General features: G+C 49.0%; 2 protein-coding genes across 2 annotated transcripts; one reads left to right on the top strand and one right to left on the bottom strand.

Annotated features, from left to right (window-relative positions):
* Positions 1-925: 925 nt before the first annotated feature.
* Positions 926-5320, top strand: UBXN10 (UBX domain protein 10). The gene is made up of 2 exons (XM_033079587.2): positions 926-955; positions 3580-5320. The coding sequence occupies exon 2, from the start codon at positions 3592-3594 to the stop codon at positions 4453-4455; it is 864 nt and encodes a 287-aa protein (XP_032935478.1). The 5' UTR covers positions 926-955; positions 3580-3591; the 3' UTR covers positions 4456-5320.
* A 1264-nt stretch (positions 5321-6584) lies between these two features.
* On the bottom strand, positions 6585-18627 carry LOC117006871 (ATP-dependent RNA helicase DDX19B). Its single transcript, XM_033079585.2, has 12 exons — positions 18518-18627; positions 17582-17630; positions 17164-17217; positions 16158-16293; positions 14296-14388; positions 13620-13722; positions 12973-13087; positions 12654-12831; positions 12048-12285; positions 9966-10128; positions 8747-8938; positions 6585-8356 (listed from the first exon to the last, which is right to left on the bottom strand). The coding sequence occupies exons 1-12, from the start codon at positions 18572-18574 to the stop codon at positions 8295-8297; spliced, it is 1440 nt and encodes a 479-aa protein (XP_032935476.1). The 5' UTR covers positions 18575-18627; the 3' UTR covers positions 6585-8294.
* Between the last annotated feature and the right edge of the window lie 37 nt (positions 18628-18664).

An 18664-nucleotide genomic window follows, 5' to 3' on the forward strand; every position in this document is an offset into this window, starting at 1 on the left:
GTCCTCCAGGACCACACTGGGACATCACAGCTGTCCCCAGCCCTGGCTCCATCCACCCCAGGACAGCCTGGTTGTCCCCATCCCTGTATCCACACCAGGACATCCCAGCTATTGCCAGCCCTGCTTCTGGCCCTTGGTCCACCCTGAAACATCCCAGCTGTCCCATCTCTCAATCTGTCCCTGGTTCCATCCTGGGACATCTTGATTGTCCCATTCCCATCACTGGATCCACCCTGGGACATCCCAGCTGTCCCACTCCTGCCTGTTCCTCCTGTTCCCAATCCCTGTTCCCTTTCACATTCCTGCCCCTGCTCCCATTCCTGTCCCTGCTCCCATTTCTGTCCTTCCAGGTTCCCTTTCCCATTCCTGTCCCCATTCCCATCACTGTTCCCTTTCCCGTTCCTGTCCCCATTCCCATCCCTGTTTCTATTACCATCCCCATTCCCATTCCTATTCCCATCCCCAGTTTCCATTCCCATCCCCATTCCCCGTTCTCATTCCCATTCTCTGTGCCTGTTCTCTGTTTCTGTTCCCATTCCTATGCTCATTCCCATTCCCATCCCCATCCCCATTCCCATCCCCATCCCCATCCCCATTCCCATCCCCATCCCCATTCCCCATTCCCATTCCTCATTCCCCATTCGCATTCCCATTCCCATTCCCATTCCCCATTCCCATTCCCCATTCCCATTCCCATTCCCATCCCCATTCCTGCTCCCATTGCCATTGCCATTCCCCGTTCCCGTTCCCGTTCCCGTTCCCGTTCCCGTTCCCGTTCCCGTTCCCGTTCCCGTTCCCGTTCCCGTTCCCGTTCCCGTTCGTGGGCGGGGCCGGGCGCGGCGGGGGGCGGGGCCGAGCGGGGCGGGGGGCGGGGCCGAGCGGGGCTGGGCTGGGCGCGCGCCCGGAAGTGCCGCGGTCGCCAGGGCAACGGCGCCGTGCGGCGGGAGCGGGGCAGGTGAGGGACGGCGGGGCCGGCACCGGCACCGGCACCGGCACCGGGACCGGGGCCGAGACCGGGTGAAGGACCTGACCGGGGGAGGGACTGGGATCTGGCTCTGCCAGCGGGGCCGCTCTCTTGCTGTGGGGCCCGGCCGTGGGCTCAGCCCCAGGCCCAGCTGTGGCACTGAGGGCTCTGCCTGGGGCTGGGCCAGCCCTCACCAGGACAAGGGGCAGTGGGTAGGGACTGATGCCCAGGAAGTTCCACCTGAACATGAGGAGCGCCTGGGATACAATTGCCCAGAGAGGGTGCGGAGTGTCCCTTCCCGGGGATATTCCAGACCCATCCGCACACAAGCCGGTGCCCCGGGCTCTGGGCTGGCCTGCTGGAGCAGGGAGGTGGCACCGCACGAGCTGCCACTGTCCCTTCCAGCCTGAGCCAGCCCAGGTCGGATCCCAGGTCAGGGTGTGAAGTGCCCACCCTCCCAGACCCTGGGGTCACGGTTCTGGGGTCACAGCCCTGGCTGTCATTGCCCATCCCACCCCTCACAGACCCCTGTTTTCAGCCTGTCCCCTCTAGCATGCACCGTGCTGGGGCAGCACACACACTGCCGGAGGGTCCCACCAGGGCTTTTGTTGCTTGGGGGTTTATTCTTGGAAGTGGCAGCGTTACTGGGGATATTTGTAAGTGCTCCCGTGCACTTGGGAGTTCTGCCTCAGGTCGTTGTTGCCTTGGAGTTTATTTGTTAGCGGCAGCGAGGGGAAGGCACAGCCCCTGTCCCTCCCACGGGCTCCTGGGAAGCTGGGATGAGTCAGCTGGGCGAGTGTCCCTGTCCCCCTCGCTGGAGCTCAGGAGGGACAGGCCGGTCAGCTGGGGCTGGGCAGGGTGTGCTGGGACTCTGCCTTGGCCGTGCTCAGCTGGAGGAGAAATGAAATGTTAAATAACAAACACATCTCTGGCAAAGCGCCACAGGGGCTGTTCTCTGGTTGGTTTAGAATAGAATCCCAGAAGGGTTTGGGTTGGAAGGAAACTTAAATACCATCTTGTTCCACCCCTGCCATGGCAGGGACACCTTCCACTGTCCCAGGCTGCTCCCAGCCCCATCCACCCTGGCCTTGGACACTCCAGGGATCCAAGGGCAGCCACAGCTGCTCTGGGCACCCTGTGCCAGAGTGTCCCCACCCTCACAGAGAACAATTTAATCCCAAGATCCTGTCTAACACTGCCCTCTGTCAGCGGGAAGCCATCCCTCCCTTGTCCTGATACTCCAGGCCCTTGAAAAGAGCCTCTCTCCATTGTCCTGTCAGCTCCTTTCAGGTACTGGAAGGCAACAATTAGGTCACCCTGGGGCCTCCTCTCCAGGCTGAATAGCCCCAATTCTCTCAGTCTTCCCAGCAGAGCTGCTCCCTCCCCTGAGCATCCTGGTGCTTCCTCTGGACTTGCTCCAACAGCTCCAGGTCCTTTCCTTGCTGGGGACCCCAGAGCTGGAGGCAGCTCTGCAGGTTGTCCTCCCTCCTGCCCTCAGGTGTGCCTGGGATTGCCCCAGCCCAGGGTAAGGTTTTGCCCTTGGCTTTGCTGAACTCCAGGAGGTTTGCAATGACCCACACATGCTGGGATGACAAACAGCAGCTGAATGAGACCATGTCATTTCTGGAGAATGCCAAGCAATCCAGGGTGACCTTTTATTTCCCCCCTTGGTAAATGCTGCCACAAAACCCACAGGAACAGAAGAGGAGGTTCCCTGTGGCACTTCTCCAAAAAGCTGTTGTGAGGTTGTGATCCAGTAGCTGGGCTGTCTGTCCTGCATAGCTGAGAGCTCTGAGCGCAGCTTCCTTTGTGGAACACGCAGCAGAATGTGACTTCCTCCTCAGGGGAGGTCATATCACAGAATCATGGACTATCCTGAGCTGGGAGGGACCCACAAGGATCATCCAGTCCCACTCCTGGCTCTGCACAGACACCCAACAATCCCCCCTGTGCCTGAGAGCGTTTTCCAAACACTGCTGGAGCTCTGGCAGCCTCGGGGCCGTGCCCATTCCCGGGGGAGCCTGGGCAGTGCCAGCACCTCTGGGGGATGAACCTTTCCCTGATATCCAACCTAAACTTCCCTGACAGAGCTCCAGCCATTCCCTCAGGTAAATAATTCTCTGTTAAGCAGCTTTTGGTCACTGGAGAGTCAGAACAGCTTTTTCTGTATTGAATCAGGGGTTTTCAATCTCAGTGGTCTTGAGATACCTTTAAAATACGAAGTGTAGTCAGTCTTATCCCAAAATCCACAATGGGAACTGAATCTGCCACTGCAGGAACAGTGAAAAGGCCAGAGCTGTGCTCTGAGCTTCACTCATCTCCCATTTGCCCTGAGTTTGCAGCTTCAGAAGAAAGAAATTGTTCTTTCCATCAAAAACTTATGTTCAGTGGTGAAGGGCACAACTCCCCAAAGCTCTGGGTCAGCTTTACACAATTCCTGCCAAAGCCAGACCCTACAAATAACACCCTCTGTGACTCAGCCCTTACTGCAGCACAGGGAATGCACTGATACCCCAGATTTATTCTATTATTACCTGACACACAGCACAGCCTGGGAGTCTCAGGGAGGTTGAGCTCTCCTGGCCAGCTCCTGTAACTCTTCCCTCTGCTCCCAGCCCGCAGGTGCAATGGCCACAGCGGCTTTTCGGGACTCAGCACCGGCTCAGCTGCGCTTCCGTCCGGGCACAGCCACTGTGCCGTGGGCCAGCAGTGTCACCATGCACGTCTCCAGGCCCAAATCTGCCAAGGGACAGAGGCCAAGCCTGAGCCACCGTCAGGGCATGGAAGCCTGTCTGTGCCACGTGCCATCCTCCCCGCTGGCAGCCTCTCCTCGGGAGTTAGTGAGCAGCCGGAGAGCAGCACTCACAAAACCGGCGTTCCCACCTGCCCAGGTGTCCTGTGAGAAAATCTCAAAGCTCCTGCAGCAAGTGCCTCTGAAGACCTCCTCCTCCCTGAACAAGTACCGGGTGCTCCCCTCCATCATCCGCAAGGGCGCGGGGAGCGACGCCGTGGGAGCCTTGGCTGAACGGACCGAGCGGCTGCAAGTGAGCGAGGGGCAGGAGGATGCTCCAAAAGCCAAGACTGTTTCTGGAGGACAGAGATCTGCCAGCACGTTGTCAGGAAGTGACATTGGCACTGAAGAGAGCTCACAGAGGCGCTGTGCCCCCGGGCAGTGGGGGAGGCAGCAGAGGCAGCAGAGCTCTCGGGTGCTCCCTGTGAGCCCGGAAGGGCCGCACGTGCTGCTCGCTGTCCGGTCTCCCTCTGGGCAGAGGTTTGAGCACCACTTCAGGCCCTCTGACAGTCTCCAGACGGTCCTTGCCGTGGCAGGACAGAAACTATTGGCCAACTTCCAACACTGCAGGGTTGAAACCATGGAGGTTCCCCGGAGGAGCTTCTCTGACCTTACCAAGTCCCTTCAGGAGTGCGGGATCCTGCCCAGGTCCGTGCTGTGCATCCGACGGGACGAGCAGCACCGTGCAGCAGATCTTTAGGCACACAGGGATGCTGTGGGTCTTTCTGCTCAGTGCTTCTTCCAAAAAATCCAGTCTGATGCTTCCTGCACCCACTTGATCTTCCATGTCCCACGAAATCCCCATGAAGCAGAGATATGAATATGTAATAGTGTTTGGAATAGTATTTCAGATGCATAAACCTGATTCATACAGAGCAGCTCGTGTCACCTGTGCCATCACAAATGTCTTCCTCAGCACCACCAATCTTCAGCCTTTCTGGTGTGTTGAAGTTGCTGATGTTTGAAATCTCAGGTTTCCAAGGCTTCTCCCCTTGTCCTTTTCTGTGTTTTGGGAAGGTACCACTTCTCTGAATGCAGTAGCACCATTTAGAAAAGTAGAAACAGAACTGGTTAAGCTGCAGGACCACCTTCAGTAGTTTATCATTATCCTAAACATCTTCTCAAGAGACTGAAAAGGAGATCATACCCTGAAGCCATCTGGAAATAACAGTAATAACACATTAATGAATTACTGTGAAGTATTAAATTGCAAGACTGATTGTAAAATCCTGTGAGGGTTCAGTTGTTTCTGGGTAACCTCAGTCCAGCTCGTAACTGTGACTAAATCATCTTTTTAAAAACAAATTATTATTATTTTGGCTGTCTTGGGGAGCAGCAGGATTTTCTCCTTAGTCTTCCTTCTCTTATTCAGCTCATGTGATCCATAGGTAAGAAGAGATGGATAGTTAAGAAGGGATGTTACACATAATTCCATTTAATTCCTCTACACTGAAGTGAGTTAGTCCAAGAAGCAATGCTGCTTTGGGAATTTTTAAATAAGGTACTAATGGGATTTGACTGGGAATTGGCTCAAGGAGTAAGCCATCTTTTACTAAACCACCATTTAGTAAAATGGTTGAGTGACTTGCAGGTTTAGGTAAACACAATGTGCTTGTGCTAAAAAGAGAGAAATATCTTCTAATGGAATTTCAATGGCAGTAATTTTTAATCTCCTTTAAAAATGGACCACTTGCCACACAGATGAGTTTAAATGTTTTGAGGCAAACCCAACTTATTTTGAAGCTCAGTGTACAACTCAGCACAGGAGCACAAACACAAGAGGAGCAGAAAGCTGATTGCTGGTGCTGGCTGAGTGTTACCTGATGCTAAATCAAGTGTTCAGGCTCCAGCAGCTTTGTAAAACCAGTGTGTGATGGAGCAGTGGTCCCTGCTGCTGTTGGAGATGGGAATTGCTCAGCAGCAGTCCCAGATATTGAAACACATGGATGCCTTCAACAAAACCACAAAGTATTGCCCTTGGTTTCAGCAAAAGGAACCATTTTCCATGTTTCCTTGTGTTAGGCAGTTAATTCTCTATTTCTGCCTGTTGTATGGGCTGTGTTACTCCTACAGTTCAGAGTGTTTCCATCCTATGTTAAATAAAACCTTCTAGGCTGAAACTTGAACTTTAAATTATTTACATGAGCTGAGGTTTATCCATCAAACCTGCTCTTAAAAAACTTTTAATTTGATGGCAAATACCTCAGGGACTGCCAGAATTGTTCTGTGGATGGTGAGCTGCCCTCCACACCTTGCTGAAGTTTGTCTCTGTGTCCTGGCAGCCAAGGAGGAAGCACTCTGCATCAGTGACACGCTGTGAGCAGAGCTGGGGACCAGCAGGCAGCTGTGAGAGCACAGGGGCTCTGAGCAAGAACACAACAATCACACAATTCAGTAACTTGCCTCACAGTGGACTTCTCCTGCTGGAGGATGTTCCTTCTGCTAAAACTGGATGAGTTTGGTTCTGATCACCTCACCCACGCTGCAGCATCTCCAAAGATGGGCAAAAATTATCAAGTTTTGATCTAGCAAGCAAAGTGCAGGGAAAATACCTCTTTTCTCCCTCAGTTCTCCTCTTCCCTTCAGAACTGTTCTGGGGAGATTTTAGCAGCAATTCTAAGACTAGCAAAAGAAGCATGGGGGGAAAAACAGTATCTCATTTATGGTGTGGCATCATTTAACAAACTTCTTTGTGGGAATATTTCAAGAATTTCAGCATTAAAATTCATTCTGTCACAACTATAAAACTTATCAGGACTTTTGGCTGGGAATGTCCTTACTGAGGCTTTTAAACAGCAACAAAGTATTCAAGCAAGAAGTCAGCAAAGGGATTGTTCACTATGTGTTCTTTAATTCCAATTAAAAGTACATTAGAAACAGCACACAGGACCAGCAGCAGCTTCCATGACAATTCAACCCAAAACTCTGCTGTCACCAGGTCAATCAGCTGTACTAGGAGAGTAGGTGATTAAATCAAGTCTTCCACTCCACACACAAGCACTCACTCACCTGCCACTTTAAATAGGATTCCAACAGAATAAAAATAGATACACCCCAGAATACAAAAGGTTTAATTTTAAGCTGTTTTTTTTTTTTTCTTCACTAAAGCCTTTATACAAATTGATAAAAGGGTGCACAATTTCCTAAAATTTTAGGTACATTTTAAATGAGCCTTTTTTTACTTGGTAAAAGGATCCATATTCCTGTCTTTGAACAGAATATGATGGCCAAAATTGCAAAGAAAACAATTCAGTTTAAATTTACAATTTATACATTTGTTTTGACATGATTCCCACACTGAGTAGCAGGCCCATGGCTGCTCATGCATGTCCCATTTCCCCCCAACAAAGAGCTGTGCACCCTAAGTTCTGCTTCAGGAGCCTCCTTCTCCTGGAGACTGGGCTGGGGGAGCAGCCCACAAGGTCCAGCTGTGTGCACAAGAGGGGTCCCAACACACAGGAGGAATCATCCTTCCCTCTCCAGGAGCTGGGAATCCTTCCTTCTCCATGGAACACCCTGGGGCAGGGACCAACAACTGACTTTGCACTATGGAGCACTTCCCACCTGCAATTTGGCTGAGCAATTTAACTCAAAACTGGTACTGAAACATACTGCAACAGGTAAATTGGGTGTTCTAAGGGTAAATTTTTTTGGTCAATTTTTTGTTTTTTATTCCTGTATCTGATGGGTGAAGCCCAACAGCTCTGTACATTATCCACGCTGAGCTTCACAGCATGGTGCATTTAATTATATGGTGAAATTCTTTAGTACAGTTCCCTTCAAAATGCCCCTCCCACCCACCCACCCACACCTTAGCCAGGTTAAACATTTGGGATGAACTTCTGTAGTGTCATCACCACCCAAATCCAGGACAAAGGAAAAGAAAATACTGCCCAGCAAAGCGACACAGCACCTGTGCTTGCGAGTAGGAGCTACTGGAGACATCCTCAGGACAATTTATGTGAGGAAAAGCAGGACAAATTCATCAGAAAGCCAGAAATGAGTCTTAAAGAGCTCAGGGGAGTGCCAAAGAGAATGACATCCTAGTTTGTACAAGTTGAGTATTCAGCCAAAAACCAGCTGCCTTGTTTGGGGTTTTTAGTTTTTTTTTCTTTTTTTTTCTCTTTTTTTAATTTTTCCTTTCCTTATATCCATTATATATTCAGCTGTTGAATTTAAACTCATCAGGTTAATGTTGCACATTATTCCAATTAAAGGCTATTTTTTTTTCTTTTATAATTTTAGATAACTCCCTATTGCCTCTCTTTTGGCAAGTGTATTTCTCAAAATTCCAAAGATCATCCCATTTTAAGGCTAAACTAAGAAATGTTAAAAGCTTCTGTAAACATTTCCTCTTCCTCCCCATAGTTGCACAATTTGAAGTCCAACTGCAATTTTTAAAATGAGGTAATTTTTGTGTACTCATATCTTGAAGAGTCCTTTTCGGGACGAGCCGAGAGGCTGTGCCAATCCAAACGCTGATCCAATTGTAGTGGGAGAGCTTCCACAGCAGGGCACACACCAGTTCCAGCAGCTATTTCAGTTATTGATCTTCTCAATTTCATCCAAGTCGTCAGTATCCAATTTGTTTATCTTTTTATCTGGGAAAGAAGAGAAATATTCTTAATTTGTTACACTAAGCAGAGAAGGGAACGCTGCTGTCCTCAGCTGCACTTGAGTTCTGGTTTATCAGGGAATGTTCACTCAAGGTTTAAAAACATCAATTAAAACTGTTTCCTTTTATCAAAGGCCCACCTGGGTACTCCAGTGTTACCCACCCCTGGACCATCCACTTCAAGGACTACCCAGGCACCAGCAAACCCAGCCTGATTTATTCTGCTCCTGTCACAATCCCAAGGGATGCCACACCAACCACTCCTGCTGTGCTCCTCTGCCACCTGTTTAAAGCTCAACAAACACCAGCATCCAACAAGTCAAATTCTGCAGTGCTTCAACAGTTCAGAGAGAGGAGAAAGCCAGAGGGTACGTACTGAAATGTTCCTGGATTCTGTTGAGAATGTTCATGCTGTGCTTGCTGTCCACCATGTTAATGGCCAGCCCCCGCTTGCCGAAGCGGCCGGTGCGGCCGATGCGGTGCAGGTAGGTCTCGTTGTCTGGATTTCCATCCTTATCCACAGGCAGGTCAAAGTTGATAACAACAGAGACCTGCTCTACATCGATCCCTGACAAAAAGAAAGCATCAGGTTACACAGCTTCACTTATTTAGGGCAGGAACAGCCTCCTCAGACTCTGAAATGGAGCTTTGCCACAACATCCTTGTGGGGTACTTGGAAAAAAAACTATCAAGCTGTTAGGGCAGAGAGTCCCACTGAAATTGCCAAAGGCACTTAAATATTTTGGAAATTCCACCAGCACTTAAATATTTCAGAAACTCTCTCCTTCCCTGCAAAACTTTAAAGACTTGTGTTTTTCCAAGTCTTAACTGTTCTAGGGTGTCAAATTGCAGCATGAATTCCTACTGGGATAGTGAACTGGATTTCACTGCTTCTGTTTCCTGTACTTGGGCAAACACGTTCACTGCAAACCCTGAATGTCAGCAGCACGAGTCAGCCTTGGTGCCAGACTCTCACAGGATGGGCTTTTCCATCTCAAGCAGCAGGAATCCTGGGTTTGCCCACAGGCATACAGTGTAAGGACACCAATTTCTGCCAACTGGAACTGAGGATGTGAATTCTTCCTGTGAGCTGCCCAGGGGTATGTGTTATCTTAGGAACTGCTGCTTCCAGCCCTCCCTGTGATGCCTTTTTGGGCTACCTAAAAACAAAGGCCAGACAAAACTAAGGGTTTGTATTTATTTAAGGGCCCTCCAATACATTCCAGGTAGATGAAGCCCCTCAGGTGCTACACCCAAAAACGGACTGTGGGTCACAGGTTTTCATACTTCATTAAGTTTGGTCCATTTGCATATTGGGGGTTAATCCTGCAATTACAGCTTCAGGTAATGAAGTCATTTACCCCAAGTTTGCTCCCTCCAACTCCCTTTTGTTTCCATTTCTCAGGGCCTGAGACAGTGAGGTGTCCTTGATTCCCAGCCCAGAGAGGAATTGTTGTGTCTGACCAAAATGGGAGAGCAGCAGCTGACACTGTGTGTGGAGTTAGACACTAAATAATGCAGGATTACAAACACATGAAAAACATAAAAGCTAAAATCCTAAGGCATCACCTGGCCCCACTCCCCCTGTACCCTACCTCTGGCACAGACGTTTGTGGTCACCAGCACCTTCTCCTTGCCCTCGCGGAAGCGCTCGATGACGGCAGCTCTCTGCTCCACCATCATCTCCCCGCTCAGCAGGGCCACCTGATGGCCCTCCCGGGACAGCTCGGCCGCCAGCCACCCCGCCGTCTTCCGAGTCTGCAACACACAGCCAGCCCCACGGTTGGGAGGGCTTTTAATGCTGGAAAGAGGCAACAAACCTCTCTGGGAGCTCACTAGAAGCTCTGTGGCTGCTCAGTTTTTGTCTCCCTTACAAACTGTATCAGAAGGACAGTGCACCTCAGCCAGCACAGGAGTCCTTGAGTAACAAAGGACAGGTTGTGTTTGTGCAGTGCTCCTTCGGTTTCACTCTGCTGGAGGCTGACACTACATGTGTACAGTGAAAACTCATGAAAATTGTCACAAACCCACAAGTACAGTAATTTCACAATTATAAGCCGCACTGAGTATAAGCCGCACTTCCGGGTGCCAGCAACTTTTCATTCTCTGTCCATACACAAGCTGCACCTGATTATAAGCCACACGTTACAATACAGAGTGTGATAAAAGGGATCTGTTCTATCACCATCTGTTGAGGGTGGGGGCAGTGATCCTGATCTCCGTGGGAGATATTCTGCTAATGGGCCATCCATTGAAACCAGGCAGGGCAGTGTTCTTTATCTTTTCATAACCCATCCTTCCTCCAGCCAGTCATTTTCTGCTCATGGCCATTGAGTCCCACTGTGGGACTGATAAAATTACTGCATCCCATTGGGAGTTGCTCCAGCCAGGGGGAAGAGCCCAACATTTCTTACCAAGATAAAAAGAGAGGTTTTGGGACACTAAGGGAGCCCCTTTCTCCACTGGACTCCAGAGGGAAACCGGATTTCTCCACATCACCACTGGAGCTCCGGAGGGAAACTGCACCTTGTACAGGAGCACTGCTCCAACTGAGCCACATCTGTCACTGCAGGAGGATGCAGCCACCATGGAATGGGACTGCTACCAACACCCTGCCTGACAGGGTGTCAGGTTGTACTCTGACTGTGTCAGGGTTTGGAGTTTGTTCTTTGTAGTGCTGTATTTCTATTTTAATTTCCCTAGAAAAGAACTGTTATTCCTAATTCCCATATCTTTGCCTGAAAGCCCCTTGATTTCAAAATGATAGTAATTTGGAGGGAGTGGGTTTACATTCTCCATTTCAAAGAGAAGCTCCTGCCTTTCTCAGCACACACCTGTCCTCCAAACTAAAACAGCAACTTTTCATTCTTTGTCCATATATAAGCCACACCTGATTATAAGCCGTACTTTGGGTTCGGACCAAAATTTTAGTCCAAATGGTGCGGCTTATAATCATGAAATTACTGTACTCAGCTTGGAAAATTCACGGTCAGTCCTGAATGTAGTTGTGAAATCCCACAGAGGCTCTGCACAGCCTTGAATTTTTGAACAGTTTTTTGAGCTCCAATTATGTCTTGAGACAGCCTAAAAGCAAACTGCTGTAGCAGGCTCCAAACACTTTCATCCTGTCTGAGCTCATTTTGCTTGGCTGTTCTGTGCTGTCAGCACTGATTTTTCCCTAAAAATTATTATGGTGGCTTTCAGAAAAAGAAAACCAAGTCTCAGTATGATTCACAGTGAGATTCCAGAGGTGTATCCTCAATTGCCTGAGGGAAATGAAGTCCCAAGAACAGCTCTGTATTAGCTAGAGTAGCAAAAAACTTCCCAAACCCTCATTCTGCCCTATTTTCATCCATTTTCCAACCCCACTTTTTTTCCCATTAATTCAGAGTTTTGGAAAAATGTGCATTACTCTGATCTTTGCTTCAGAGGACTTTAGGGATAACTGACCATTCAGGAATAAAAAAGTCCAATGTTGTCTCCTGGATGGACAAACCCAGAGAATCAAACCAGCCAGCACTAACGTGGCTTTCTGGATTTCTCTCAAAGACTGAGGCAGAGAAGCCAAAAAGGGCAATTTTGTTCTCAGTTCCTTTCTGGAAACTGTGTCTGGCTTGGTTTTAGCACTGCAGCCTCTGAGGGGGTCCCTAGGACTGACATTCCCTGGAAGCACTCACATGGCAGAAGATCATGGCCTGGGCAATGGTGATGGCGCCGTAGATGTTGCAGAGAGCCCGGAACTTCTCATCTCTGTTACTGCACAGAACGTAATACTGCTTGATGGTGTCCAGGGTCTCCTCCTCACGCTTCAGTTTGATAATGTTTGGGTCAGGAACAACTTTTTGAGCAAATTTCCACACAGAATCCTCGAAAGTGGCTGAAAACAGGAGCATCTGGCAGTCCCTGGGGAGCATTCTGTAAGAGAGAGAGAAATAGGGAGGATTCCCACACAAAACTCATCTCCTGATATCCTGATGGAATTCATGCTATGGGCAAAGGAAAACCATAACCCTGGAATCAGTTATTTCAGTGGCTGGAAAGAGTAAAACCAATCCTACCCACCATGATCACTCCCTCATGGACAAGCATCCAGACTTACCTTCTAAAAAGGAATAAACCCTGCTCCAGGGACAGGATTTTTATTCTGTAAGGAAATGAAACTGACACTGTGCCTCAATGAACCCCCTGGACTAAAGCTAATCTATTACTCCAATCCTGTTGGTTCACTGGTGAGGACAGTGGTCCCCACTGCAGCCCCCTGTCCCCATGGCACCACTCCATACCTCTGAATTCGGATACTCTGGTCCTGGTGGCCCTGGGTGGCGATCATCACATCTGCCTCATCCAACACAAACACCTTGATCTTCTTGGGATCTATGAATTTCAGTTTGGAGCACCAGTCCAGCACGGTGCCAGGTGTGCCGATGACGATCTGCTCTGAGATCTTCTGCCCTCTCTCCACTGCAGAGACAGAAGGAAGGGCTGCTCTAGGGTGGCTGTGCAGACAGGGAAATGCTCCAGCCCTCTCTGACCCAGACTGTTCTGGGGCACCTGAGGAGCACCATTCCCTCCTTCCTGTTTGTGGTGTTTCCCCTTACTCACGTTTGTTGCCTCGGACAGCATATGCAAGTTTCAGCTCTGGGTAGAAGTTTCCCATCTGTTCAATCACTTTTCCTGTCTGAAGTGCCAGCTCGTATGTTGGGGAAAGGCACAAACACTGGAGGAACAGAAGGATAAGGAGTAAGGTGATCAACATTCAGGGCAACACTATCACACTTGCTTTTTAAAATCCTTGTTGAAGTTTTCTTCAAGATGAACATGCAAGTGGCTGAACAGTTTCTCAACCATCCCATGAGGAAACCTGATTTTAAAAGTACCTCTCCCGGCATTGTCGAATTACCCTCTCTTCCACCCCAAACCCACTCATCAACCCCCTTCAGTCTGCACTATTTCTCTGATTTAAGTCCTCACAGAAAGATTTAACTCCTCACAGAGCAATGCCATTCTGTGTGATGCATGAGAAGGACTGACAGGAACAAGCTTTGACCAAAATCCACATCTTCTGCACTGAAGGCATTTTGATAAATCCCCAAACCTCCTTCCCCTTTAAGCAGTTTAAAGAAATGACACCATGGCTCCATCAAGCCACGAATTTACATCTGAAGGCCTCCCAGCAGCTCAGACTCTTCACTAGATGGCACTGCACTGCCAGGGAAGGCTCCAAAACAGCCACATCCCACAAACTTTACCTGTGGATACTTGTTCCCAGGCTCAACCCTGCTGAGCATGGCCAGGACGAAGGCAGCTGTCTTGCCAGTACCGGACTGCGACTGCGCGATGAGGTTCTGCGGGCTGGGGGCACAGCAGGCACAGCTCACAGGGTGAAGCACCACCAGGGCATTTGAATCCTATCACATTTACCCCTGCTCTGGATCCATGGCCAGCTTGACCAGCCATGAATTACTTCCTGCCCAACACCCTCCTTCAGTGTTTCTCAGTTATGGAGATTTGGAAGGAAAAAAGTGGTTGTGTCCCAGTAATTTCCCATTTCACACGTCTTCCCCAGTGTCTCAGTATCTCACACATTCCAGCTTAGGGTTGTGGAGAGGAAAATCAGCACCTCAGCTACTCCCACCCACTCAGGATTTCTGAGCTATTTCGTATTATTCCTTCCCAAACTGATGAGAAAAATGGCAACAACCTCCCAAAGCCCACAGCACCACATGCTCAGTACCAGCTCTAGGAAAAGGACAAATCCAGGGCTGCTGTCTCATAGTTAATAACCACAGAAACACTGTGGCATGGGAACCCTTTCTCCACACCCTGAGAGTTTCTCCATCACCCTCCTCCCATCCAAAATTCGGAAGCAGCACACTGAACCTTTCAAATCTATTCTGGTAGAGAGTAGGAAGAATGTGTACGTACGGTTCAGCAAGCATCATGGGCAGGGCATTCTCTTGGATCTTAGATGGTCTGTTAAAGCCCATGGCATAGACTCCTTGCAGGAGCTGTGGTTTCCTGAAAAAAGAAATTTTTATATCATGACCTATTTAAGTCCATTTAGTTTTCATTTGTGTACAAAAAGGTGAGAAAAACCCCGGAGAAGACATCCCTGGTACAATCCTACCCATGAAATAACTATGATCAGCATCTGGAAGCTACAGGTGACAGCAGGAAGTCTGGACAGGAAGCTTTGTAAAAACCCCTGGATTTAGTAAGTCAGCCTGCATGTCCCAGCTCTAGGGCAAACCCTGTGTCTAAGGCCAGCACTGCTTGTTCCAAAGCAGCTTTTCAGACAATCCAGGAATCCCAGAGCAGAAAGCATTAATCCTGTCCTTCAGGCCAATCCCATTTCCTCAGCCATGTCTAATCTTGGTGCCAAAATTATCACTCTTTGATGACTCAGACGTGGGACAAAGCGTGAGGAACAGGAAAAAGGGATCAAGAGATCCTTGCAAGGACTTCAGGAAGTCATGTGCATTCTGTAATGCAGCTGAGCAATGCTGGCTCAGGTAAACGACTGATAATTAGCTCAGTTTGCTGTGGCTACACTTTGTGATCCGTGGCTGCAAGCCAGCCCTCACAGCCAGAACTGTGTGGTGACACTGCTGGCCAGCAAACTCTCATCTGCTGCTTTCTCTCGAGGGAGCTTTCAACTCTCAGCAGACACTTGTGTGGACAAGAAGACCCCAGAACAACCCAAATCCAGGTTATGGTGCTGGAAACTCTCAGCTGATGACCCCCAGCTGCTCCCTCAATGCTGTGAGTGCTCTCAGAAGGGCTCTCCTTTCAAGGCAGGTTACATCCTGCCCACATTTCCCACTGCAGTAACTTCCCATTGAGCACAACATGCTTTTGCAAAAACCCTGTATTACTTTCGATGGCTGGAACAAAAGCTCTTTGAAAATGTAACCTTGTGCTGCTCCAAGCAAGGACAGACAAAGCCCAACTCTGCACCAGTTGCCAAGGATACCCCGAGTCATAACAAAATGAAGACTCAATTAGGCTGGCTGTCCCTGTCATTAACTCCCTGGGATTGTTTGCCTTTTGAAACACAGGAATGAATTAGTCTAACAGGCACTGCAGGACCTCAGCTTCTTTTTGTTGACATTCAACCACAAAAACTAACAAAGCAAAACATCCTGGCATTTCATGGGGAGAAAGCTCCTTAGCTCTCATTTTCCTGCAGAGCTTGTAGAGCAACAAACTTGAGAACAGTGCAAGCACAACAATCCCAACAGGAGGCAATCTTCAGCACATTAATACATGTACCCATCAACCATGCCTTGAAAGCTGCACTGGTAGAGCTTTTCAGTGGAAGTCAGAAAATACTGGTCTCTCCAGTACATAAATCCAGTATTGCTAGAAAAGATAAGCTATTCCCTTGGTGCTGTTCACTACTGTTGTTTCAGATGGAAGCCCCCACTAGGCACTCAGATAAACCAACTCTCCTTGCATTTAAATAACACAAATCATACACTCACTTATTAATGACAGGTTGGCAGTAACCTGAAACACAAACCCATCTATTTTTAAGTGGTATCTCCTATGCAACCAGGGAATTTTTCAGGACATGAATTTTTCAGTTTCAGCTACCTGATGGGCTCCAAACTCACATCTGCTCTGGCAGTTTTAGCAAAACTGCTCTCTCTCCCTGAGCTTAAGAATAAGGCTCCCCATGACAAACTGAAAAATGCAGTTATAAGGGAGCTTGTTTAATATATCTGATCCCAGGACTCAACAGCTCCATGCAGAAAAGGCTCTGGCTCATCCCAGCAGGCACTTACAGGCGCAGCTCCTCGAAAGACTTGACAGAGTAGAGGGGTGATGTGGGGTCCCTCTGCAGCACCTCCACCTGGTTTGTGGTGTCCACCAGGTTACTGCGGATCAGCTTGTTCAGCAAGGACTGGGCAGCTCTGTCCTCTGGGAGGGGAGGTGGAAAACATAAATCCATCAGTCATAGCCTGCTCCAGGTCTTGCTCCCACTGAACTCCTGAGCCAGTTAACAGGGACAAAATCCTTCCAAATACTGAAATTCTTCATTAGAGTGTAATGGCTTGAAGAGCCCAAACCTCCTGGCTGAGACATTGAGAGATCCCAGAGATTTCCCCATTTAATACCAAGGAAGACAAATCAAACAAGCACTGTTCTAAGGGGGCCTTTAACAGATCCAGATCTCTGCTTATTTAAGATTATTTTAGCTTAGCATCCACCTGGGACAAGATCAGGCCTCCTCAACCCTCACTCTGCCAGGTGGGCAGACACCTCCTAGGGTTTTATTTTGAAGGAAAGTTTGAGGATAAATGGTACTTCAAAAGATTTCAGAGCTGAAACACAAGGGCTGAGGATAAGGGAGATCCAAATGAGGTAAAACTGCTGCACTTTGGGATTTTGTTACTAAATCTGTTTCCTAAAACCACCTTCTGAAAGAATGGGAGCCTTTACCCACCTCTGAACAGCCACTGCATAAAGGCAACTTGTTGGTTGCTACAGCAATGCCAGCTCCAGGTTATCCAACTGCTCCTGTATCCAGTCCTGCCTTGAGGATACTGCTATCCCCTTATTGCTCTCCACTCTAATCCAGGAGTCTCCCAAGTTATTACAGGACACAATGCCTTTAAAAGTGTTATGGAGGAAGGACATGTCTTACAATTAAGTCCTTGGGGCAGGATACAAGATCAGCGCTCCTGAGACATAAGGCAGACTTGCTTTAAGTATATATTAAATCAATTAATTAGAATTAAATTAAATTAATTTCCTTGCCAAAGCTTTTTTTTTCAGGAAAGCACTTACCCTTCTCCTCATCCTCCGTCTTCTCCACATTGTCATCGGCCTTGACCACAGCACCTGAATGGGAATGGTTTAGGTTTAGGGGGACACAGGTGAGGTCAGGCCTCAGGGACAGCCCACACCCCCAGAGCTCTGGAATATCCTGGGAAAAGCTACAAAAGAGCTCATTTTCCTGAGCAGAACTGCATTGCTGTGCAGAGGAAACCCAAGCTCCAGCTCTAAGTGGAGTTTAACAGCCACACCAACGGATTTTGCTCACACAGCTCCCTGAGACACAAAAGTTTTAGTCTGTGCTGCTGCTTAATCTCAGGTCTTCTGGAATCTCATGATTTATCAGAAATTTGCTTTGGCAGCAGCACTCTGAACCCCCACAGGGAAACATTCCACCCTTTCCAAGCCCATCCAAGCAGCTGGAACTCACCATTGGCATCTGGTTTGGTTTTTTCATCCTTCAGATGTAAAGTGCTCAGCTAGAAATGAGGAAAAACACAAAATCAGAGAAATTCAACTATAGCTCCCTATATTCTAATTCCAGCAAGGAAAACCTGAGCTTTGGATTTATACAGCATTGCAGAAACCCTGTTCAACTGGAAGGAATGAAGATACAAGAGGAACTTGATTTCAAGAGTTTTAACAGAAATACAAGTTTTTCTAAGCTGAAATGACAACACAGTGGTTATTTTCTGTCCTGCAGCCTCCACTCCCTAATGGTTCTATTGATGGAAAATGGGAGAAAATCAGCATTCCAGGATGGAAAAAGGATCCATGCACTGTCCTGGCTGGCACAAGCTGCCCCAAGATGAGTTTGCTTCACCACCTGAGATGTGCAGGGAGAGCAGCCCCGAGGGCCATCCCCACATCCAGGGGCTCAATGAGTGTTCTGTGCCCAAGGAAAAATAGAAAACAATTTTTCTGAGATACGAAGTCACATCCTTTCATTAAAAAAGAAAAAAAAAGAAAGAAAGAGGGATGTTTTTGGATGATGGAAGCCAGAGCTGAGGTTGGATGGGTGCCTGAAGCGGTGCAGTGTCTGGATGGAGGGTGAGGGGACCGCAGGGACGTCTCTGCCCTTTGGATATACAAAAAATAGATGAAGGCGAAAAATTCTTAAAAATAATAGTAAATCAACACATAAATACAAATTGGGGGTTTTCCTTATAAAGGAAGAGCCCATATCCAGGGACAATCGGATAGCCCGGGCCCTCCCTGCCCCCACGGCAGAAAATGGGGCGAAAAAGGGTTTGTGCCATCGCTGTTTGCTGAGGGGAGGCGGCGGGGCCGCGCAGCCCGAGCGACCCCGCGCCGCTGGAGCGGGCCGGGCCATGCCGAGCCCCCGCCGGCCCCGGCGCGCACTCACCGACTCGGCCGCCGCCTCCTGCTCGTCCACGGCCAGGGCCCACGAGTCGGTGGCCATGGCCGGCCCGGGGTGGCCGCAGCAGCCGCGATGGCGCCGGGCGGGAGCGGCGCCTGCGCACCCGCGGCACCGCCCCGGCCCCGCCCGGCC

The sequence above is a fragment of the Catharus ustulatus genome, chromosome 24 (genome assembly GCF_009819885.2).
Source record: "Catharus ustulatus isolate bCatUst1 chromosome 24, bCatUst1.pri.v2, whole genome shotgun sequence".
NCBI lineage: Eukaryota > Metazoa > Chordata > Aves > Passeriformes > Turdidae > Catharus > Catharus ustulatus.